The sequence below is a fragment of the Saccostrea echinata genome, unplaced genomic scaffold (genome assembly GCF_033153115.1).
Source record: "Saccostrea echinata isolate AGI-Se365-2 ecotype Australia unplaced genomic scaffold, CSIRO_AGI_Sech_v1 ptg000025l, whole genome shotgun sequence".
Classification (NCBI taxonomy): Eukaryota; Metazoa; Mollusca; class Bivalvia; order Ostreida; family Ostreidae; genus Saccostrea; species Saccostrea echinata.
Window position 1 is genome coordinate 26,164,153 of NW_026889774.1, and position 25,506 is coordinate 26,189,658.

The following is a 25,506-nucleotide window of genomic DNA, read 5'->3' on the forward strand; positions in this document are numbered from 1 at the left end:
TAATAATGGCTTTGCTGTTCTTGAAAAGAATTTTTTTAAAGATATTTCCTATATATTCCTAGGTAAAATTTTTGCGCCCTGTTTGTGTCTGCGCCCAACCCCCAGGGGTCATGATTTGAACAAACTTGAATCTACCCTACCTGAGGATACTTTTATAATAATATAACTAATCATGACTTTGCTCTTTTCGAGAGGAAGATTTTTAAGACATTTCCTATATATTTCTATGTAAAACTTTGACCCCATCTTGTGGCCCCGCCCCACCTCCAGGGGTTATGATATGAGCAAAATTGAATTCAGAGTATGTAATTAAGCTTTTACATAAGGTTCATCTTTTCTTGCCCAGTGGTTCTTGAGAAGAAGTTTTTTAAAAGATACCACCAAATTTACACGAAAACTTAATTATCTCCACTTGAAAGAGGGTGTGACATTTCCTGTGAACAAAATGAATCCCCCTCACCCAAGGATTCTTTGTGGCAAGTTTGGGTGAAATTGGCCCAGTGGAAAAAGTCGAAAATGTGGAAAGTTTACAGACGGCGGACGACAGGCGGAGGCCGGACACTCTTTGATCAGAAAAGCTCAGATGAGCTAAAAAGGTTACCTTCATAAACAGCATCACGTATATCAAATTGTAATGTTTACACAATATTAATGCACATTCTAATGGTGATCGAATGTCTGATTTCACTATTTATCTATTTTTTTTAATACAGGAATCTGATAGACTATATACCATGTATACCAAACTGTGTAGGCAAAAAATGTGCATGTGGCTGAATTTCTGTCATATTGCACACAAAGAGAGATTTATAATTATATTCTAGAACAAAATATCAACGTTTCAAACAAATTGAATCTGAGGAAAAATTTGGCCTACCTGTGTTATATTACCTTAATTAATTATTAATCATTATATCATCGAAATTTTTTTATGTTCCATATGTATTTTAATGTAAGTTATTTATAAGGTTTAGATGACCGTGAAATTTCTCTCTCTCTCTCTCTCTCTCTCTCTCTCTCTCTCTAAACCACTCATACAAAAAAAAGAAACACTAACAATTCCCTGAAGTGTTCCTATATCTTTTTAATTTTAGATCCGCCTCTATTTACTCAACAAGCACGTACCGGCATAAACAAATTTAAAAACATTTTCACAAAGTGTGTGTCGCAGTGTGATTCATTAAACAGGCCACTGTGCATCTATGTCATAATTCTGATGGCGTGGGACAAGAAGATATTGTGAAATGTTCCCCAGTCACCATATCAGTACAAGATTCTGAGGTAAGGAGGTTTCTTTCGATCATCTCTTATTTCTCAAACGAAAGTGGATATCGACGTACATGTACATGATATATACCCTCCCGAGACTGTCCTAAATTAGGGTCACTCAACATGCTCAACAACTATGTACAATGTTCAGCGCAGTCAATGTATTTACTATGTAAATTAAAGTCTACTGTTTATAACGACTGTACGTAATCTACTTATTGTTTGATTAGAAATGTGATCGGTACAGTGTAAATATGTCAATAAAGTTTTCCCTAGTAGAAAGGAAGATGAAAATGACATAATATATAATTGTGTAAAGGGGAATGGGGCTGGAGTAACTCAAGTGCTTATACATGTACGTTCTAAGTTAACCCATTTTTTTTCAACATATTACAATCCCAAAATGATCTGAAAAATCTATTTCTTCTAATCGTGAACTTATCTTGACATTTTCTCGGTTCAATGGCGAGGACATTAATGACCCGAAAACTAAAAAGCCGCGCTGCAGCATAATGACCTGGGCGCTGGCGCTTTTGTATAGGACACAGTGGGTATCTGACATTAATTAAACAGTAACTGTTCTTAATCAAGATATTTTACAGAGATATTTATCAGAATGTCGAGTTTGTTGATGGCCTGTAATGATACCTTACATGACTTTATTATTTACAGAAGTGAACGTATATTCCCCGCCAGGTGTAATAATGTCACACAGGTGTTTTTCCGTGCTTTCTCTGGTGATCATCAGTTGTTTTTATGCAGGTATGTGCTCTTTCTCTCTCTCTCTTCAGCCAATGGTACTTTAATTAGAATTAAATCTATGATGTGAAAAGTCTGTCAAAATATTAATTCCCGTTAAACTGTTTTAAAAATTCAACACAGTGCATGAATTTAACTTCGACAAGATGACAAAATGACAGACGTATCATTGTATTCCGTTCACTTTGGGAAAAAGTTTCAGGATACACGATCGCTTTTATTATTAACCACTAGCTTTCAAGAGGAAAGAGCAAGGTTCACTTTCTAATTTCTAAATTCTAAATAATTAATAAATAAATTTCTAAATAATCGAAACTGCTTGAACCCTTGTGAACGTAGCTCCTTTACCAAATTCATTAATTTATTAAAAACAAGATTTTATTTATCACATTAATTTTAGAGAATACCGATGTACAGACCCTTCGTCGTTTATGATAAATACTTGAACGTCGAAAAATATTAATAAACAACTATATAAACAATCACAAATTACTTTTTTTATTATTAGTATTAAAAAACGAGTTAAGAGACCTCATCTCATAGATATATACATATATAAAAGACAAGTGTAAAAAAAAAAAATACCTTACGTGCGGAACACCTGATAAGTATGCTAAAACGATGGAATTAAAATTCCTCAGTGGTGCGTATTTGTCCGTGGGGTGAAAAGACAACAAAGGCTAGTCTCCGGGGAGAACTTGTCTAAATATTGCGTATTGTTACCGGCTGCATTCAAAAGCAGTCTATCACAAAACTGAAAAAAAAACATTGAAAGAATAAAAGATAACGTTTTTGTTGGTGATAAAAGTTCCGATATTTTAAAGATTTTTGTTTAATAAGATCATTCAAAATCACGGAATCGACTTGTTAATTGCTTAATTGTTCTTCATCATAAATGGCAAATATAACTAACTAGAATTATAATTTTAAAAAGTTTTAAGTGAACAATCTTAAAACTTTGTAATATTTAGAATGGTAGTCTTTTTTATGCTTCTTTTCAGTACGTAAAGTGTTTCCTGAGCTTTTCATAGACGTTGAATTTAGAATTTAAGACTGTGTAATGCAGTGAAAAAAATGATTAAAACATATTCTATATTACAAGATATTCAGTCAAAACCTGTCTTATTTGTTTAGGCAATATAATTCAAGAGTTACAATTTCATATTAAGGTTCACTGACCATCTAATAAGAGAGACAACTCCCTGGGATACATGATTCTCATTCCTTTATTAACATGTCGGCTTCAAAGGCAATTTCTGTCAAAGGAGATGGGCGATAGCGAGCAAGCGATAAAAATGCATATGGTTTGACAAATAAGAAAGTGAAAAATTGAATGTCAATCATCACACAATTTTCTGTGAAAGGATGTATTCACTATTACAAAAGAATTGACCTATAGGAGAGAACAATTTCCCGGAAAAAGTTACATTTAAAAATCAATCTTTATTTGTTGTTTTCTACCGTATATATGTCTAAATTTTTCATATTTGTATTTTACAACTAAAATTTATTATTTACAACTTTACAATAAACCTCCAAAGTTGGCCGAAACACCATTTTGTCCGTTAAAGCGTTGATTTTTGCATGAATTTTGGCCTAGAAGTCCTTCAGGGCAGGCCTGCCCCTAAATAAAATTTTGATATTTTGATAGGTTGGGATGTAAGGAATAATTTAAGATAGGATATTTTTAGGGGCACCCCTGCCCTAGGGTCGAAATTCACAAAAAACCTACAAAAAATAAGGAAACCTGATTTTGACAATCTGCTTCAAATTTATACCAGTAAATTTTATAGTCAGAATAGCTCAGTTGATATATACGCTGACTATTATGTCGTGGATATTATCTTTTTAAAGTCGGGGGTTCGAATCCACCTGGTGCCACACTTTTATAGTTTTAAATTTTCGTCTTTTCAAAGGCTATTTTAAATTTTTTATAGGCTTGTTTATTTTCCCTCAATTATCTATCCTTTATGCATTCCCATTCTTGATATACGAAACACTAGAGAGAGCTCAAATCGTAACAATCCAATGTACAGTTGTCAGTCAGGCGGAACACTTTCTCCGAGGACAAGAATAACTCACTCTGTGTTACTCGATACAGGTATTCTCGGCAGCTTTGAGCTGCGATGAATTTCAATTGTATATATCCCTTAGAATTTAATCACATTGCTTCTATTCTGTCTGTGCTACATGTACTAGTGCTTGTCTGGGTTACATGTAGTATGTTACGTATTGCTTGAATTGTTTGAGCTTAATATATTTAGAATAACATATATGTACTATTGTTTTCAGTCAATGTTCTAAGATCTTAAGTTTTGAAACAGTTTGGCTACATATATATTAGTAACTGTACTCCCTTGGATTTCATTTAGGCCTATATAATTTGCATACATTAATGACATGTTTTTATTATATCCACGGAATAGTGTTGTAAAATAAATAGCCTATACATAAAGAATAGAATACCAGAGAGAGAGTAGACATTATCATTATGTACAATTAGAAGTGAAGAAAAATATCAATTATTACATTTGAAGATTATTTAACAATCTCAGAATATCAGTGAAAGTGTTCCTATTAACTCTACTCACTGAAATAAAGATTTATGAAAAACAAATTGTTACATGTATTCAGCCTCAAGTCATTAACCGGAACGGAAATCGACAAGCTTTTTGTAGAGAAAAAAACCAAGCCCGGCCCTATAGGTCAGACTCCTATTTATATAGAAGTGAACCTTTCATGCAGTTAACACTAATGTATACTTAAAGTAAAATTTTTACAAGTTGCAACAATATCATAAGTGTTGAAATTTTTATTCCATGAAATAGCATACACAGACCAAAGAGGGCAAAAATGATCATTTCTTCATACAAAAACAATTTTTTTTTATGTAAGTGGGTCTTCGCTACATTTTTTTTTTGAAAGTATTTCTTCAAAGTATGCTTTAAAATATACATTTTTTGCATAACAAAAACATGTAGCAAGAACTCATTCTATCTTAAAAATACCTTTTATATATACATTGTATATAACGAAAAATTCTTATCTTCCGAGAAATGTTTAAAGGACCATATCGGACAAAAGATTTAAATGCCGCTACTTTTCCTAAGATGTTAGCGTGTCAGTCTCTAATAAACTGAAACTCGAGATTTATTTTGCTTGGGTTCAAATCCCAAGATATTCCTAATCTTTTTTAACCATAAAATAATTTTAACTAAATAATTTTCGGCAGAAAAGTGTTTTGTCATAAATTCATTCTTTTCAATAATTAAAAGTCACTCTAAATATTTGATTCACAAACTGAATTTGATTTCTATACAGTTGAAGTTATAGGCATTTTGCACGCCTTTTTTGCCCATCTTCTTTATTCCCATAAAGTATGTTGAAATTGTGTGCATTTTATTTAAAATAAGATTGGACCATAAGGTATGTTGAAATTGTGTGCATTTTATTTAAAATTAGATTGGAAAATCTTTAGAGATAAAGCAAAATTTGTATAGAAGTGAACAGAGTGTAGGTGAACCTTAACAGTATTTGTCACATCTCTATGATAGTGGTGACCCCTGAGCAGAAAGTGTCTGGATGGACTGGCTGGTCAGGCTGGACCTCATGTTCAGTGACGTGTGGTTATGGTCTGATGTACAGGGAAGCGTACTGGGTGGACAAGAATGGACAGAGGACGAACAGGACAACACATGATAACATGGGATGTTACATCCCAAAGTCCTGCCCTGGTAAGTTACATGTTACATCCCAAAGTCCTGTCCCAGTAAGTTACAGAAAACACACGATATCTTGGGATGTTACATCCCCAAGTCTCACCCTGGTAAGTTAAGAACAAAACGTGATAATAATTTGGGATGTTAAATCTCAAAGGCCTGTCCTGGTAAGTTACAGGCAGCACACAGTTACATGGGATGTTAAATTCCTAACTAATGTCCTGGTAAGTTATGAAAATAAGTCCTGACTTGGACAGTTACATGGTACATACCAAAGTCCTACCCTGGAAAGAAACCTGGTGTATGATAACATGGGATGGTACATCCCAAAGTCCTGCACTGGTAAGCTACAGACAACACATAAAAATATGGAACGCTAGATCCAAAAACCTAGTCCTTGTAAGTTACATCCAAAAGACCTGTCCTGGTAAGTTACATCTTACATAACTGAGTCATGACCTCTTATGTTACATGAGAACATGGGATTTTATATCCCTAAATAATGCCTGGTAAATTACAAGATGACATGGGATGTTTCATCCCAAAGATCTGCCCTGGTAAATTACAAAATAACATTGGATGCTAAATTCTAAAGTCCTGCCCTGGTAAGTTACATGATAAAATGGCATATTCATCCTTAATTCCCGCCCTGGTAAGTAGCATGATAATATAGTATATTATATTCATCCTCAAGTCCTTCTCTGGTAAGTTACATGAAAACATGGGATGTTACATCCGAAAGTCCTGCCTTGGTAAGTTACATGATAACATGGGATGTTACAATCCTAGGTCCTGTCCTTGTTAGCTACATGGTAACATGGAATTTTCATCCCAAAGTCCTGCCCTGATAAGTTACATGATAACATGGGATGTTACATCCCCAAGTCTTGCTTTGGTTAATTACATGATAACATGGGATTTAATATCCTTAAATCCTGTCCTGGTAAGTTACATGATAACATTTTTGTTACATCTCTAAGTCCTGTCCTTGCAAGTTACTTGATTACATTAGATGTTACATTCCCAAAGTCCTGCCCTGGTAAGTTACATGATAACATGGGATATTCATTCCCAAGTCCTGTTCGGGTAAGTTGTTTATAGCCTTCGATTTTACCATTTTAATACTTTTCTGGTAAGATATGAGACAGACCAAAGTCCTCAATTTCCTAAACATGTTTTTGGGATACCTATTGTTAATGGGTACCATGTAACAAATACTTTGGCTATAATATATGTATTTTCACATCGGGTAACCGTTACATTTTTTTTTTCATGAAGGTACTGGTAACTTTTAAATTGCCCATGGTAATGACAGTTGATTGTGTATTTTAAGTAAAGTCGATCTTTTGGCATGTTTTAGTTGATGGTAACTGGACCACGTGGTCTGGATGGTACTGGTGTTCCTCAATCTGTGGGCCCGGGCGTCAGGAGAGATACCGCTACTGTGTCAACCCAAAACCTGCTAACGGGGGAATGCCCTGTTCAGGTCTGGCGAATGAGAGCAGGGCTTGTGAAGTAATACCATGTCCTAGTAAGTGTATAGCTCTCACTGTAACACTGGGCAGTATGAGCGCCTCCATCTTCGCTAGTCAAGTTTTTCAGATCCGCTCCAAAGGACAGTCCTCTAGCTGGATCAGAAATTCTTTGGTACCAAAAATGAGCTCCTCTGCACATTTCAATTCTTTGTAAGGACTGGCATATAAAATCTGTAAAATAGGGGAAACAGTCATTTTCCACTCTCATTCCCTATCGTTGAAGCGTAACCAGGCCATTCGATTAAAAAAAAAAAGAGTCTCAATTTCTTTGAAAGAAAGCTTTGTCTATGATTACATGTACCGCAGCCACAATTTCTTCTGAAGATGATTTTGGGATCAAAGGATAACTTAATGATGTCAGTGAAGTAACGTTAAAATATTGATGCTAGATTGTGCATTTCTGTTTCGAAAACAAGTTTCAGGTTTAAACAAATCGGCACCAGAGCATGTCCTGCTTTATAATAAATGAATGGTTAATTGAGATATCCCATCGACATTAAATTATTTAAGGACGTTTGCAAAAAAGGAAAAGTTGAGATAATGCTATCTGACGTTATAATTTTTTTGAGATCGTTTGCAAAGAATAAATAGATGAGATAATGCTATCCGACATAAAGTTGTTAATCATTGTTTAAAGAAATATATGGAGATAACGAACAGTATTCAAGCTCAAAAGTCCATTAAACAATACAAAATAGGAGCAGAGCAAACACGGACCTCTAAAGCATCAGAGGTGGGATCAGGTGCCATGGAGGAGTGAGTATCCCCTGCCGACCGGTCACACCCGCCGTGTGCTCCCCGCCATGATCAGGAACAACGGAAAAATTCGTCGACAATTCAGTGTGTAAATAATGGCCTAACAATAAGAATGAAAAACATCAGTCAGCATTTGACTCAATGATAAATTGTATTTGCTGACAAGGTCATTGTATCGACCGTAGAACTTACGAAATGATGACTTTAAACGAGACTGCTGATATTCTTGTTTCATCAGCTTGTTTGTCAATAATTTTCCTCGTTTGCGAAGAATAGATAGTTTAGATATCCGATCGACATTAAATTATTTAAGGACGTTTTGCGAAGACTGGATAGTTGAGATAATGCTATTCAGCATTAAATCATTTTAAGGACGATTGCAAAGAAAATGTATCAAATGAATATATAAGATTTTTTTTAATTTTTCAGCTATTCCTCCGTCTTTCAGTTTATCGGAGTGTAAAAAGGAAGACTTTATGTGTAACAGCAGACAACAGTGTGTTCCGGCTGCGCAGAAATGTGACAAAACGCTACAATGTCATGACGGAAGTGACGAATTGAAATGCAGATATGTCAACAACCATGGTAATATTCTGTGTTCTCTCATTTAGCAACATTTTAACGGGTTTCTAATATGTATTTTTTTCTATTGTTTGAATTTAAAAACACAGGGTCTTTTGAGTTAAACAATTCTGTTTCTTTTGCAGGTACCATGAATGGAATATCAAAGACAATATATCATATATTTTTTGTTCTATTTCTTTTACATGCAACATGAACAAAGTTGAAATGTGAATGGATGTATGAAATCTGTTAAGGAGAGATAGAGAGAAATTTGTTGATATACTGTTAACAAAACAAGTGGAACTCGTAATTATTTTTTGAAGTAATTAAAAACAAATTCTCAAATTATTTTTGTACTATTCTATCACATGCAACATGAACAAAGTTCAAAATGTTAATAATTGGATGAAATATGGTTAGGATAGAGAGAGAGAGAGAGAGGAGAAAGAGAGAGAGAGAGTTGTTGATATATGGTTAACAAAACAAGTAGAGCAACTTGTTTATTTTTTTTTGTAGGAATTAGAAAAATTGTCGCTTTTAGAATATTGAATTTATCATAAACTGTATTTGATGCATTTTTTCCTCATGTTTATGGTGCTTTTTGTAATATAGATCAAGTTGTCTCATCGAGTGATATTCTATCTTGTAAATGTTGTGACCATTTTTAAAATTTGTTTTTGTATATTTAGGGTCTTCCGTCTCCAACGGAAGACCCTTCTATTATTCTATTGTTTCTTTTTCACTTTTATTATTATTATTATTATTTTTTTCTGTCCAAATTTTGTGCAGACGATTTCTCAGAGATGGTTGGATGGATTCACTTGAAATTTTCAGAGATGATGTATCATGATCTAAACCTTATTCATTTTTTTTATTTTTTGGAAATTCACTTCCGGTCGGAAGTTATCGCCCTTTAATCGAATTTTTAGTGACCATTTTGTCTACACAAAAACTCAAAAACGACAAAAGCTAGAGTGCTGAAATTTTCAGTGATAATAGAGGACATGTTCTAGTTGTGCACCTCAGTTTTCAAATTTTCTGGAAGTGCCTAGTATGGAAGCTCGGTAGGGGTCAAAATTTAGGACATGAATCAGGAGTGAATTTTCGAGACATTTTTTATCATATCTTACAAACTATGAATATTTTCTTAAAACATATTGAACAGAAATTGTGCAGAATTACTAGATCTTTTATATGATATCAAGAAAAAAGGGCTGACTCATCACATTAGGGGCCAAAAGGGGCAAAAAGTCTTAAATCCATAACTCTTTAACGATCAATATTTTGTTATACATTACTGAAGCAAAAACGTTTATCTGAACAATCTACAAATATATATGATAATAAAAATCTCATATGCTACATAATTAGGGGCCATAAGGGGCCAGAATGCTAAATCTTTGACGCTTTATATCTCGAAAGTGGGAAATATTTTGATAAGCAATATTGAACAAAAGATGTTCAAAATAATGTTCTAAACAATATGCAACCTTTCAATATTTGCTAAACGTCCCCATTAAGGAGTTGAAGGGCCGGCCCCTAAATATTTCTTTTGCATATATCTCAGTAACGAAAAAGAATTTCTGAATAGTTGTTGAACAAAATGTGTTCAAAATCATAAGAGCTTTAAGGTGAAATCAAGAAAAAGGGGCTGGCCCCTCAAAATCGGGGCCAAAAGGGGCAAAAAGTCTTTCATCAATAACTCTTTAACGATCAATATTTTGTTATACATTACTGAAGCAAAAATGTTTATCTGAACAACCTACAACAATATATTATAATAAAAATCTCATATGTTACATAATTAGGGGCCATGAGGGGCCAGAATGCTAAATCTTTGACGCTTTATATCTCGAAAGTGGGAAATATTTTGATAAGCAATATTGAACAAAAGATGTTTAGAATAATGTTCTAAACAATATACACCCTTTAAATTTTTGCAAGACATCCCCATTAAGGACTTGGAGGGCTGGCCCCTAAATATTGTTATTCTATATATCTCTTAAACGAAAGGAAATTTCTGAATAGTTGTTGAACAAAAAGTCTTCAAAATCACAAGACCTTTCATTTGATATCAAGAAAAAGGGGCTGACCCCTCAAATTAGGGGCTCAGAAGGGCCAAAAGTCTTTCATCTATAACTCTTTAATGATCAATATTTTGTTATAAATTACTGAAGCAAAAATGTTCATCTTAACATTCTGCAACTATATATTATAAAATTTTGATCATATGTTACGTAATAAGGGGCCATAAGGGGCCAGAATGCTAAATCTTTGACACTTGGTATCTCGAAAAGGAGAAATATTTTGATAAGCAATATTGAACAAAAGATGTTCAGAATAATGTTCTAAACAATATACACCCTTTTAATTTTTGCAAGACATCCCCATTAAGGACTTGGAGGGCTGGCCCATAAATATTGTTATTCTATATATCTCTTAAACGAAAGGAAATTTCTGAATAGTTGTTGAACAAAAAGTCTTCAAAATCACAAGACCTTTCATTTGATATCAAGAAAAAGGGGCTGACCCCTCAAATTAGGGGCTCAGAAGGGCCAAAAGTCTTTCATCTATAACTCTTTAATGATCAATATTTTGTTATAAATTACTGAAGCAAAAATGTTCATCTTAACATTCTGCAACTATATATTATAAAATTTTGGTCATATGTTACGTAATAAGGGGCCATAAAGGGCAAGAATGCTGGATCTTTGATGCTTTATATCTAGAAAAGGGGAAATATTTTGATAAGCAATATTGAACAAAAGATGTGCAGAATAATGTTTTAAACAATATGCATCCTTTCGCTTTTAATAGACGAGTATCTCAGTCAAGATCTTGACTAATCTTATCCAAAATCAGACGGAAGACCCACTCGTTGCTCGCAACGAGAACCATCTAGTTTTGCTTACATTTTTATGCATATATTAAAAAAAATTCATGAGATTACTGTGTCTTGATCATAAGCTAGTTTGAGACGGATATACATACATTTGTAGAAAACTGGACACGACACCATGTAGTTCTTTCAATTAGATGAACAATCACAAACAAACCACAGTGCCATACTAAAACACTCAGTGTTTGATGTACCATCGGTGAAATCACGGGTGCTTTCATTGATTCCCCCTTCTTGTGAAATTAAGCTACCATTGTTCTTACATGTACTTCTAACACGTACAGGCCTGTACATAGGAACAGAATGAGACGAGCGCGTTTCAATTTGTCAATTTTATGTCCAAAAAAAGGTACATGTACAGTCTCTTTTATGCGTTATCATGTATTTTAATTAATATTGGAGAACTGTATGTGTTGCATAAGAACAGCAAATATGATACAATGTAGTATGTATCATTCTCGATTTCTGTCTTATAGATGTCCGTACACTTGTGACGTCACAACATTTGTAATACGTTTCTTTGTATCCCATATCTCGATACATTTACCAGTTTACATGAACCCGAACGCACTACGAAGGAAGGTCCCTCTGGGTCTGGCTGATATGTGAGGTGATATCAATGTTTCCTGTGTATATAACATTTTAAAATCACTTCTCTCTCTCTCTCTCTCTCTCTCTCTCTCTCTCTCTCTCTCTCTCTCTCTCTCTCTCTTGAAATGAAATGGGAAAAGGTGAAGATTGATCTCAGAAATCCTTAAAACAATACGATTAGAGAACAGGAGAAAACACGCTCCCCTGGAAACACGAAAGGTTTGATCAGGGCCCCATTTTACAAAGGAACTTACAACGAAGACCAGAAACTTTAGCCGATTCTAGAATCTTATCAATATTAATTAATATTATGCGAAAAGATGCTTGCATGAAAATAACTTTCGAGAGTGTTTCAAAAAAGATCACTACCATTTTCAAGTTACAAGTAATGTAAACATGAAAGTTATTCGATCGCAAAATTATAATTTGGTTTTAGTCGTAAGTTACATTGTAAAACGGGCCCTAGTTAGAATAATCTAACTGTGTCTAGGGACAATATCATTTTACAATAGAACGTTCTATCTAAATGGATCCCATGTGCTAAGGAGGATAACATATCTATTTATAAGCAATATTGTGAGCCCCGTGTATATTGCTCAGGTAAACGGAGTAATCTGTATTCCAAATTAGTATAGATAAACAATCGCCTATAACAAGCGACATGAAACATCACGGTCAGTCAAAATACGACCAAAGGAATTGATATTTGTAAACAAAATCATTATAACGACAATAGACTTTGTAACATGCTGACTTGAAAGCCCTGTTATATCAACTTATTTGTCAGTAGCCTTCCTCGGTTTAAAAAATATCGTACACAGAGCATGTTCTTTCATGCCGAATCAGTTTGGAGATATTAACAACATATATATGCATGTGAAAGTGGAATAAATATTAGTAAATGACGATGGGACAGTTGAAAGTCAATATCAATTAAACACATGTGGCAGATGTAATGTAGAATATTGACCCGATCTGCGATGTCATTTTTTGGAGTGAGTTTGATAGTTTTTAAGTAATACCTTTCATTATAGTTACTTCTAAATTACCATTGCCATTACTCTGATTTTTGTTTTTCTGATTGAATATGATTTTTTACTGGATAGATTAAAAAAAATGATATATAATCCTTGAAGGACAGACAGCAATCACTCGGCTTTTTCCGTCCAGCTGAAAAAAAGAAAAAAAACAAAAAACAAAAAAACCTCGAACTTGACGGATGAATTTATCAAGATGATGAATTGCAAAACATTCTGCTTTTACATACAGATTGTTATGGATGAGAATTATGTCTAATTATACTGAGAATTCTTTTTTGTATTCAGTCAATTTTCATTTCAAGCGTGTTTTTAAAAAATGTGATTTGTTCGGGTTCGAGATTCATAAATCATTCGGGACTCTCTAGATTTTACCTTAATCCCATTGTCTCCTTCTTTTACCGTCGGTTACCCGCCATGTCGGAAAGCGATTCAGACGAGGGGATGAAAAATTCCACTTGGGTCCCTTACAGAGACCGAGATGAGTGGAAGGACGTCTCCCCCATCCCCCAGGATGACGGTCCCGGCCCCGTGGTCCAGATTGCATACTCTGACGAATGTAAGTAAAGTGCCAGAGAATCTGAAACATGGTGTCGTCACCCGGGGATAATGTGTTTGTTGTGGTCGATGTACATGTATGGAATTCTCTTTGGCTTGCGTCCAGTGGCTAAGAATAGCCAGAATGGCTTATTTTCTGTATCTTATTCAAATTCATTAGTAAGAAAATAATTTTAAGTAATAATTGAACATAATTATTGCAGCTAAATATCAAAAAGGAAATGCTTGGAAAAAAGAGGGTGGGGGGGTGGGGGTAACTATTGATGCCAATTTACATTACTAATTATTAGCAGTGCATGCATTCGTCATAAAACATCATCTTGAAAAATAATTTCTGCATACAAGGATAAAAGTGATGACTTGTTCTTCTTATAGGATCTTAAACAATTAAGTTTAAATTTGATTAACTCGAATTTTAATCAGTAGTGTAGTATATACATGATATAGTCCACTAGTTATACACAAGCTCCCTTGAAGGGATATAGGTAGGTAATTGTTGAACAAACAATGGGTGATCAGTGCCCCCTCTTGACACTTCTATCACAATAAATTAGGAGAGTAAGCGGATTAACAATTATCCATTTCACCATTTGATATACAGTTTATAGATTTTAAAATTAAAAAAAATACCCAAACAGGTTGAAATGATGATATTACAAGCACAAATTAAATATTATTAAAATGATTTGATTTTGAACATATTTTATTGTATATTACATACAAAAGGATTGGATACAAGTTTTTTTTCAACTTAATAGATCCTCTCCTTGTTATACAAGCACAATGATGCATGATTGTCATAACAAATAAATTGAGATAATTTACAAATCATGTTATGCATGCAAAAAACAAGATAATAAATATATTGGAAAGGTTAAATAAATACTGGTACTGTAAATATATATTATTTTAGAAGATACGTGAAACTTTGATATTTCTAACTTTGTGCACTTCTGAATGTAATTTACATACAGAAGTGCACAAAACTAAGAATATCAAAGATAGTATATATTACATGTATCTTTAATCAAGATTTCTTTTATGGTTATTTTTTCCTTATTTTTTCCGTTCATTTATTTATTTTATTTGGTCGGTCAACACTATTTGTTTTACTTAATGTATTTATGTCTTTGAACAATGTTAGTTAATATGTATATATGGTCGGTCAGGTCTTTAGTAGATATGATCAGTCAGTACAATAAGTATAGATATGATGGTCAGTCAGGTTTTTAGTGTAGACATGGTCTGAGTCTGGTCACTGCAATTGCTGTCAGGTCATCTATATTTTATTTTATGCTTAAAAAATATAAGATAAGATTTTTTAATTTAAGTGCATACGATACTTTAAATTATAATTGGTGAAAAGTTGCTTATGTAAATTCGGCTTAGTTTCATCAGGTCAATGCATATTTAATATATAGGTTCGTAAGTTTGTGTTTATCTGTCAGAAATGTTTAATTACAAAGTATTACACCTGAATATTTATAAATTAACATTATATGTATTAAATATTTTTATAAAATGATAACGATTACAAATGATTTTCATTTGGTCAGGTCATTTCATATTTCGTCAGGTCATTAAATTTTCATGAAGTGAATGGATAAATGACTAAATATTTGGTAAAAATGTTTCTAAAACATTTTTTCTAAAGTATGAATCATTTTAATAGAGAACAAATTTGAAAAATGTATCAAATTTGTTTAAAAAGATAACAAATATGAATGATTATCATTTGGTCAGGTCATTTCAAATTTGGTCAGGTCATTAAATTTTCATGAAATGAATGGATACCAGACTAAATATTTGGTAGAAATGTTTCTAAAAACATTTTGCCTAAACTATCAATCATTATAATAGAGAATATATGTTAATAATGTATCAAATATTTTTAAAAAGATAACAATTATGAATGATTATCATTTGGTCAGGTCATTTCATATTTGGTCAGGTCATTAAATTTTCATGGAATGAATTGATTAATGACAATAAATTTGGTAAAAATGATTGAATATACCTTTATTCAATTGAATTACACCTTATGATTAAGAAAATATCATGAAAAAGTTGATATAAAAACTCAGAATATTGATATTTGGAGATTTTTTTGTTGGTCAGGTCAGTCAGGTCTTTAGTAGGTCAGGTCTTTAGTATGTTCCAAATATTTGTAATCAAAATCCACAGACATCACACAATAGACTTAGATTAATTGATCTTTTACTTGTTTATATCTATTCTGCTCAATCTGGAATTATTAATAACCTGTGATTAATTGAGGATTAGGAAACTGTATGTTATTATTGGATGGAGGGAGAACCTTTCCCTCTCTGTAAATTTCCATTTACTAAATAGTCAAGTTCTCACTTTTCAGCCTATAAATGATTATATTAAACTGTTGACATCAACTAAATTGTTCATGTTTATAGCAGTAAATTATACATATTTCATTGCCTGCCAAATTTTTTTCTGATGGGTTCTCTAATCCATGGACAATCATACTGTCAAAATTTAAGATATTTTTATCGTAGAAGTCAATTGATATGGTCTTTCTTCATGACTTTTAGACTAAATGTGGACCGTGTACAGCAAGGTGGAATTTTTGAACTCATGAGAAATTTTCTTTAGGAATGTGATGCATCTTGATAGTCGATTGTATTGCAAAGCTTTATTAATTTACAATATCTCTATTTTGGATGTTTCTTTACTAAATCTTCCAAGAAATGACAATTGCCCTATAAATAGTGCATGGTGGCATCATCTAAGTAAACTTTTGATAATGTGGATGAGAATGCAGTCTACATTGCACAATCATATATCTATAGATACTATAATCCTCTCAAATAATCATATCTTAATCCCTGGTCAATATTCAAATGCTTAAATTTAATGATTTTAATATGCTATTTGTTTTTCTCTTAAGCTTTGATGCAACCTTTATGGAGGGAGATTGGATGCAATCTTTGTGTATAGAGATAGGATTCGAATTCAAGGAATAAAAACAATCCCAACTTTTAAATGTCACAGTAATCCAAGGTTTTTCAAGTAAAGAAGTGTATGAGAATCACCTGGCCTGTGAAGATGTAGTAAACAGAGTCAGTAGTTCTGTAAATACTTTCTCCTTGCAGTTCAAGATGTATACGACTACTTCCGGGCCATCATTGCAAAGGAAGAAGTGAGTGATCGTGCTCTGGAGTTAACGAAAGACGCAGCACGGCTAAATGCCGCTAATTATACTGTATGGTAAGTGATCGTAGTCACTTATACTTTATGTTTAAGCTTTCAATGCTGCATATTAAGCTGTGTGGTAAATGATGAAGGCTGCCATATTATGTGTTGTAATACGAGTCTTTATATATGATGGATACTTCCAGTTGTAACATGACAGTGTGATAATTGAAGAATATGCACTACTGTTGGTAATAAATACCACAAATTATGTTGTTCGGTACATATAATGATTTTCCCTAAATTCACAGATTTTCCCATTTTTAACGGCCCAGGCCCTAGTACCAAAAAGTGGTCTGAAAGCCCTGCATTTCAAAGCATGATTAAACTAATGCTCTTGTTTAGTCCTATACAGATATTTTCCATTAGTGGTCCGTCCATGATGATTGAATTCAACCATCTTACTCTCTTGTAAAAATGTTAAAATGTAAACTGCAGGGAAAATGCTAAATACTTTGTAAACATATTGTAAACATTTGTTGTAAAAGTAAGGGAGGACTCCGACTGTTTATTTTCAACTGGCATTATATTTTTTTTTAGCGATTTAATCTTCAAATTGTATAATCAAAGTGGAATCACAAGTAGAAACTTGTGATTAGATTGCAGGAATCTAGTGTATTTGTACACCTTTGATATTTTCTGAATGTATGTCATTTAAAATGTCATTGGCATGTTTATTTAGTATGCTTGTCATTGTGGTATTCAGTGTGTAAAAATATTCAAAATAGTTTTCCCTTACGATATATGTCACTGTTAATATTAAATATGTTTGCAATGAAGGTACTAGACTTGTACTATGGGGCAGCAGATCAGTAAGATTTTGATTGTTCAGCACTTCTTTGTGGAGAAGACTTCATTTCCTGATGAAAGTCTTGAAATATTGCCAAGAACTGGGAAAAAAAATTCCAATACCAATCTTAAAATCAATTTTTCTTTTATGCTTCTCGTTATTAAAGGGTCTTTGCTTGTGAAATTGCTCAAGTAAGCCAAATAGATCTCTGTTTTTTCTCCATTAAATGATTTTTGTGCATTGATGCTGTATTGATATATAAAGGTGCAATGTCCTTGTGTTTTATTGTGAATTTCCCATAAGTGGGTATAAAAAATGAATGGTATTGCCAGAGAAGAGATTAAAATTCTAATTTAGTGCTGTTTACAATGTCAAAAGGTGACACGTTTTAGAATTAATGTGTGTGAAATACATGTACTGGCACGTGTATGCTGTGTTTATCTTATGTAAAAAGGTCATTGTTTGATTATGATTTTAAAAATCACCTACACTTAATATCTTGGTTCTTTTTGTGTTTAGGAAAAAAAAAATCTCTTGACAAGAATAAAGAAGCCTAGACAGTCAGTAGTATATAAGCATATAGACTGGATATCTCCCCCCCCCCCCCCCCCCACCACCACCACCACCACCGCCACACTTTTCACACGAGAGGTTTAGTCAATTTTTTTCTTTATGATTTTTGGACGTCTGTTTACTATTTATTCATTTAATAATATTAATCCTTCAGAGACACACCTGCCTTTAAAGTATAATAATTCTATTATGTTAATTGAAACGGATTAAAGAAATGATATTTACTCAAAATTTGTGTGAATTTTGCAAGAGTTCACACATTCTTTACATAAAGGTCACAAATGGAAATCTTCACATTGGAATTTATTATGATCTCTTAGAAAAATGTTGGAAAACTCTAAAGCATGATCTACAATTTCACCATTGTAAGTTCTGACATGCAGATTGAAATGTGTCAGTTAGATCTATTACGGTCCAATTAATTGTTCAGACTGTTACAGAACTTGAGAGCATTGCTGTTACACATCTCTAATCTCTTTTCTTTTTCACAGGCATTACAGGAGAATTCTCTTAAAAGAGCTGGAAAAAGACCTGAAAGAGGAACTAAAATACATCACAGACATGATCATCTCCCACCCCAAAAACTACCAAGTCTGGTGAGAGATTGTTAGATTTCCTAAAATACATCACTGACATGATCAGCTCCACCCGAAAACCTATCAAGTTTGGTGAAAGCTTGTCAGATTTATTCACTTAGCCTAATTAGAAAAAAAGCTATGGATGGGGAGGGAGGGGGGGGGGGTATATTAAAATTATTATAGAGTGACACTTTGGTAAGATAGATAAATATAACTGATAAATCTCTCCCGCATTACGATTATGAAATTTATTTCTTCAGTAATCATTTGTCTCAAACGTTGATTTGTTTCAAGATCAGCTTTGATCTAAATTTTGTAAAACATTTCTCGTGATGAAAAAGTATAAAACTTTTATCATTTATGTTGTTACTGATATACTGATTTGTCTCGTTTTATCGTTTATATCAGGCACCACCGCCGAGTGATTGTGGAATGGCTACAGGACCCATCACAAGAACTTGAATTTACTGCCCAGATCTTGAAAAAGGACGCTAAGAATTACCATACATGGCAACACAGGTGACTTATAGTTGAAGTTCTCTCTGATAGTAAGACATTTCTTTTAATCCATTGAGATTTTCAACTGTTAGTTTTAAATCAGAAACATCTGTTATTGCGTAATGTTAAAGTTGTGAAAAACAGTTTTTTTCATAATTTGAATTCATAACAAGACTTGGATCGTCTTTTAGTGTTTTCATATTTGATACAGATGGGCAGTAGCTCCTAGAGTTTAGGGTTAAAGAAGCACCATTGATGATAATAAGGCAATTCTTTACCTTTGATTAGACCAAGGGTTAGAATTTAGGTTGTTAGGCAAATGCTATAGCTGTTTATGATCCCTATATGACCTTTATATGACATTTGCTATTTCCCTGCCACCAGGCAGGACATTGGAAAGTGTATAATGAACACTGTACTGATGGTTTACCCTGTTTGACCTTTGTGTGACCTTTTTGACCTTTGCTTACAGATAGTGGGTGATTCATTAACCTATTTGACCTTTGTGACCTCTCTGACCTTTGCTTACAGATAGTGGGTGATTCATTAACCCTATTTGACCTTTGTGTAACCTCTTTGACCTTTGCTTACAGGCAGTGGGTGATCCGGGAGTTTGGATTGTGGGACAGAGAGCTGGAATACGTGGACTCTCTCCTACAGGAAGACCTCAGGAACAACTCGGCATGGAATCAACGATACTTCGTCATCAACAACACCACTGGGTTTACTGAGGAAGTGGTCAACAAGGAGGTCAGGTGAGCTTTCCAGGGAGGACTGTTTCAAGGTCACACTTACAAAAAAGTAAACAGGAATGTCAGCTACTCTCTTAAAAGCTGGACAGAATTCTAACTAGTCTCTTATACTGTATATAAAATTTTATAATTACACCACTCATTTTAGAGAAAAGGACACACTGTGAAATATTTCCATAATTAGTGACAGAGGCATTCATGAATTAAACCAAGATAGATGTTATATCAGTAGGTTGTTTCATTTATTCAACATTATTGGAAGGAAATATTTTGGGTACAACTTTGTATTTGTACTCGGGGAATATCAGAAGCTTATAAATGAAATAAAAATCATTAATGAACATGAGATGTTAGGGTAAGTCTGGATCCAAAGTCAAAGCTGTTTCTGTAAACTAGAAAAGTTTCACACATTAATGTAAATGAAATGAAAGTTTTTACATATACACTGTTTTGTAGATACACACAAGAGTTTATCAAGAAGGCCCCCAACAATGAGAGTTCTTGGAACTACTTGAAAGGGTAAGACTCGTATCGTTAATCATTTTGTACTTATATGAACATGTTGCACTGCTATCGCCGGGTTCACAGAAAACTTAGAATTATGCTTATTATCATACAGTCACACGTAAAAGAAATGGTGGACAGATTTTTGTATGAAAAAAGTAGACTGTGAAATAAAAGTGGTGAAGGCTTTGTATATGTATCTTGTAGCTTTTTAATTGTATTCCTTTAGAGCACTGATGAACTTTGAGTAAGTACCCAGGCCTACTGGAGTTTGTCAGCAGCTGTATGACAATCGCTACAGATCTCCGTAACTGATTGTTTTATCTTAGTTTTAGGGTGCTGATGGACTTTGAGCTGTATAAGTATTCAGGCATTCTAGAGTTCTGTCAGCAGCTGTATGATGATCGCAACAGATCTCTGTACCTGATTGTTTTATCTGAGTTGTCTACTTTACGGTGCTGATTGACTTTGAGCTGTATAATGCGGGATTAATGATGTACATGTATATATATATGAGTTGTTTATTTTAGGGTGCTGATGGACTTTGAGCTGTATAAGTACCCAGGCCTGCTGGAGTTTTGTCAGCAGCTGTATGATGATCGATACAGATCTCCATACCTGATTGCTTGTATGATTGACACATATGAAGAGATGCTGGAGCAGAACTGTGGAGAACAGCGAGAGGTTCTGGAGAAAGCCGTGTCGGTATGTCATTGTTGTGTCGGTTTGTTAATGCTGTGTCCGTTTGTTAATGCTGTGTAGGTATGTTAATGCTGTGTTGGTATGTTAATGCTGTGTTGGTATGTCAATGTTGTGTTGGTATGTTAATGCTGTGTTGGTATGTCAATGTTGTGTCGGTATGTTAATGCTGTGTTGGTATGTCAATGTTGTGTTGGTATGTTAATGCTGTGTTGGTATGTCAATGCTGTGTTGGTATGTCAATGCTGTGTCGGTATGTTTATGCTGTGTTGGTATGTTAATGCTGTGTTGGTGCTGTGTTGGTATGTCAATGCTGTGTTGGTATGTCAATGCTGTGTTGGTATGTCAATGCAGTGTCGGTATGTTTATGCTGTGTTGGTATGTTAATGCTGTGTTGGTGCTGTGTTGGTATGTCAATGCTGTGTCGGAATGTTGATGCTGTGTTGGTTTGTTTATGCTGTGTTGGTATGTCGATGCTGTGTCGGAATGTTGATGCTGTGTTGGTTTGTTGATGCTGTGTTGGTATGTCAATGCTGTGTTGGTATGTTAATGCTATGTTATGCTGTGTTGGTATGTTAATGCTGTGTTGGTATGTTAATGCTGTGTTGATGTGTTAATGCTGTGTTGATATGTCAATGCTGTGTTGATATGTTAATGCTGTGTTGATATGTTAATGCTGTGTTGGTATGTTAATGCTATGTTATGCTGTGTTGGTATGTTAATGCTGTGTTGATATGTTAATGCTGTGTTGGTATGTTAATGCTGTGTTGGTATGCCAATGCTGTGTTGGTATGTTTATGCTGTGTTGGTATGTCGATGCTGTGTCGGAATGTTGATGCTGTGTTGGTTTGTTGATGCTGTGTTGGTATGTCAATGCTGTGTTGGTATGTTAATGCTATGTTATGCAGTGTTGGTATGTTAATGCTGTGTTGGTATGTTAATGCTGTGTTGATGTGTTAATGCTGTGTTGATATGTCAATGCTGTGTTGATATGTTAATGCTGTGTTGATATGTTAATGCTGTGTTGGTATGTTAATGCTGTGTTGATATGTTAATGCTGTGTTGATATGTCAATGTTGTGTTGCTATGCCAATGCTGTGTTGGTATGTTAATGCTGTGTTGGTATGTCAATGCTGTGTTGGTATGTTGATGCTGTGATGGTATGTTAATGCCATGTTGGTATGTTAAAGCCGTGTCGTTACATTAATATCGTGTCGGTATGTTGATGCTGTATTAGTATGTTAATACTGTGTTGGTATGTCAATGCCATGTCGGTATGTTTATTCTGTATTGGTATGTTAATGCTGTGTTATGTTAATGCTGTGTTGGTATGTTAATGCTGTGTTGGTATGTTAATACTGTGTTGGTATGTTAATGCCGTGTTGGTATGTTAATGCTGTGTTGGTATGTTGATGCTGTGTTGATATGTTAATGCTGTGTTGGTATGTTAATGCTGTGTTGGTATGTTAATGCTGTGTTGGTATGTTAATACTGTGTTGGTATGTTAATGCTGTGTCAGAATGTTGATGCTGTGTTGGTTTGTTGATGCTATGTTGGTATGTCAATGCTGTGTTGGTATGTTAATGCTATGTTATGCTGTGTTGGTATGTTAATGCTGTGTTGGTATGTTAATGCTGTGTTGATATGTTAATGCTGTGTTGATATGTTCATACTTTGTCAGTGTATCAATGCTGTGTTGGTATATACTCAATGTTTACTGGCTTTCAGATTTTTTTTCCACAAGAACTTGCTTTCACAGTTTGTCCTCTTTATTTGAGCAGCCCAGCAATGTTTTCCTTTTTACTTTGGCCCTTTCATGTTGTCCTCTGTATATGAATGGCCTTTGAATGTTTTCCTCTTCAGTTTGATACGATTCTTTAGTTTAATTGGCCCTAAACTTGCTCATCAGTTTGTTTGGTCCTCAGAGTTCTCTTATTGACCCACCTTATCAATCAGTGTTTCATCTTTGCAGTAAGGATTATGGCTACTCAACACATTCTATGAAAATATTTAAAATCCAGCTAAATACATTCACTTTATTAAAGTCCATTTCAGATACATGAGATTCTAAATGCCACTTGGCAACAAAATAACCTCTTAATTCAACACAATTATGTTAAGTTTTTAAATTTTTTCTTTACAGCTGTGTCAGTCGTTAGCGGCGGAGTACGATACGATCAGATCACAATACTGGGACTATCTCTCCCGAGTGTTGTCCAATAAGTATGGCAGTGAAGAGAATACACAGGGCATCAATGCACAGGAATCCTCATGATGATCCGTTTCGTCATGATGATCCGTGTCGTAAAAATGCTTTACAAACAGGAAATATTCATGACAACCTATGACAGTATAGCAAGGGAAAGCTTAAGGAGTTTTTACACGTTGATGACTATTTCACCAACCTCCCCAACAGAAAACCTTATCTCTGCCCTACTGCTAGATTAATGACTGCTACTAAAACACAAATTATTTTATATATACGTTGTATTTTATCTTTATTATCGAATTGTCTACAAGATTAAAGATGAATGTTTGTGTGATAAAAGATATACTGTAGTCAGATTTAAAGTGCTTATAATAGCAATGCAGAATTTATCTGTAAGAAAATGTTTTCCATGATAATAATATATGGAATGTGATGGAATCCTATTCATAGATATACAGAACATACTAGGTAGAATTTATTGTAAATTGATACAGGTTTTAGAAAAAAAAGCATAGTGCTTCAGAGGTGCTAATGTTAACATTGCATATGATGTAACTTTGTGTTCTTGTTCAACAGATCATTCTCTTACAAAGTTGTATGTGTATAATCTGAGTATGAACATCTTTAATCTGAGTATGAACATCTATAATCTGAGTATGAACATCTATAATCTGAGTATGAACATCTTTAATCTGAGTATGAACATCTTGAATATGAGTATGAACATCTTTACCTTGCAAAGTAAATGTACTTTAAATGTTGGCTAGATCATCAGGAAAAAATGAAGTCCAGCCGTTATTGAATTTTACTGTAACTCAAAGTTCAAACTAATTTGAAATCTCTCCTTGATTTTTGGTCCTTACCGGAGATCACCTTTCTATTGAATGTGTACACTTCAGAAGTTACCAAGAAAAACCTCCATACTGGTGCATAATAAATCATTTTGTTGAGAATTTTTGCTATAAAATTATTTTAAATGTGATGTTATGCTACATTCCACCCACCCAACTGCCAATCAGGATACTGTGTACAAATGTTCTATACTGTTTAATGCCCATGCAAGCTTCTACATGTATTAATATATTGTACAGCAGATTAGCACCATAAATAAAGCTCCTTCCATACATATGCTGCTTGTCTTGAGAGTCATTTCAGAATCTGAACATTGTAATGTTACGGTATGATAATTGATGCCGAGTTGGGACTGTTTTGTACACTTCTGAGGTTAAAAGTAGTCATTCTGTAGATGTTTCTTTTTAGGTGCATGGCTATTAGTAATAAAGCATTTGTTGTCAGTCTTGTGTGTAGCCTATATCTTAAAAAGCTTGATTCCTCCTTAGATTATCAACCTTGTCATTTGATCTATCTTGGGTGTTGGGGTGTTCCAACCTAAAAGCAGGTCACAGTGACCCAATTTTAGAATGTTCTGGCTTTTCATTTTGTAAACTTTTAACCTGCTTTGAACATTTTGAGGTGTAGGATCGCCAAATCTAATGAGTAAATTCCTTTTTTTAGCCCAGGGGTGTATCAACCCAAATGTAGGCCACATTGAAATACCTTTTGAAATTCATTGTCAAAATCTTTTAAGATTTAATATGAACAGGCCTAGGATCATAAATAGTTGTCACATCATGTGTCAGACTTGGAAACTTGTGATATTTTTGTATGTTTATGGCTACTTAATTGTTTTGATGCAGTATTAAAGTTGATGCACCTGGGGACATATATACATAGTCTATTTTAATTTTATTAAAAAAATTTATTGCCCATTCTTCAAATTTCCCTTGGGTCTCTTGTATAATAAAATTGGAAAAATAATATTGAACAACAACTTATAAAATTAATTGGCCAAGATGACCAACATCCAAGTAAAACTTTTAATTTCATGAAAATCGGTGTAAAATTTTGGTGCTACCAAATATGATTCCTATGAAGTTGGTACAGTTATAAATTATTAATTACTTACATGTTACAGCTGTGGTGTCATTTAA

At 33.8% G+C, this 25,506-nt stretch overlaps 2 protein-coding genes across 3 annotated transcripts; both read left to right on the forward strand.

The window, feature by feature from the left end:
- Nucleotides 1-1,178: 1,178 nt before the first annotated feature.
- LOC133192785 (semaphorin-5A-like) lies at nt 1,179-9,282 on the forward strand. The gene is made up of 6 exons (XM_061328792.1): nt 1,179-1,281; nt 1,942-2,031; nt 5,583-5,762; nt 7,108-7,278; nt 8,468-8,623; nt 8,746-9,282. Exons 2-6 carry the CDS (start codon nt 1,974-1,976, stop codon nt 8,814-8,816), a joined length of 636 nt encoding a protein of 211 aa, XP_061184776.1. The 5' UTR covers nt 1,179-1,281; nt 1,942-1,973; the 3' UTR covers nt 8,817-9,282.
- Nucleotides 9,283-13,512: 4,230 nt separating this feature from the next.
- LOC133192265 (protein farnesyltransferase/geranylgeranyltransferase type-1 subunit alpha-like) lies at nt 13,513-24,644 on the forward strand. 2 transcript variants are annotated; one of them, XM_061328260.1, is made up of 8 exons: nt 13,513-13,688; nt 16,813-16,927; nt 18,767-18,871; nt 19,262-19,372; nt 19,945-20,106; nt 20,560-20,622; nt 21,138-21,312; nt 23,450-24,644. In XM_061328260.1, exons 1-8 carry the CDS (start codon nt 13,547-13,549, stop codon nt 23,579-23,581), a joined length of 1,005 nt encoding a protein of 334 aa, XP_061184244.1. In that variant the 5' UTR covers nt 13,513-13,546; the 3' UTR covers nt 23,582-24,644. The 2 variants fall into 2 exon arrangements, with proteins under 2 accessions (XP_061184244.1, XP_061184246.1); XM_061328262.1 differs by lacking the exons at nt 21,138-21,312; nt 23,450-24,644 and adding an exon at nt 20,943-21,087.
- Nucleotides 24,645-25,506: the final 862 nt, after the last annotated feature.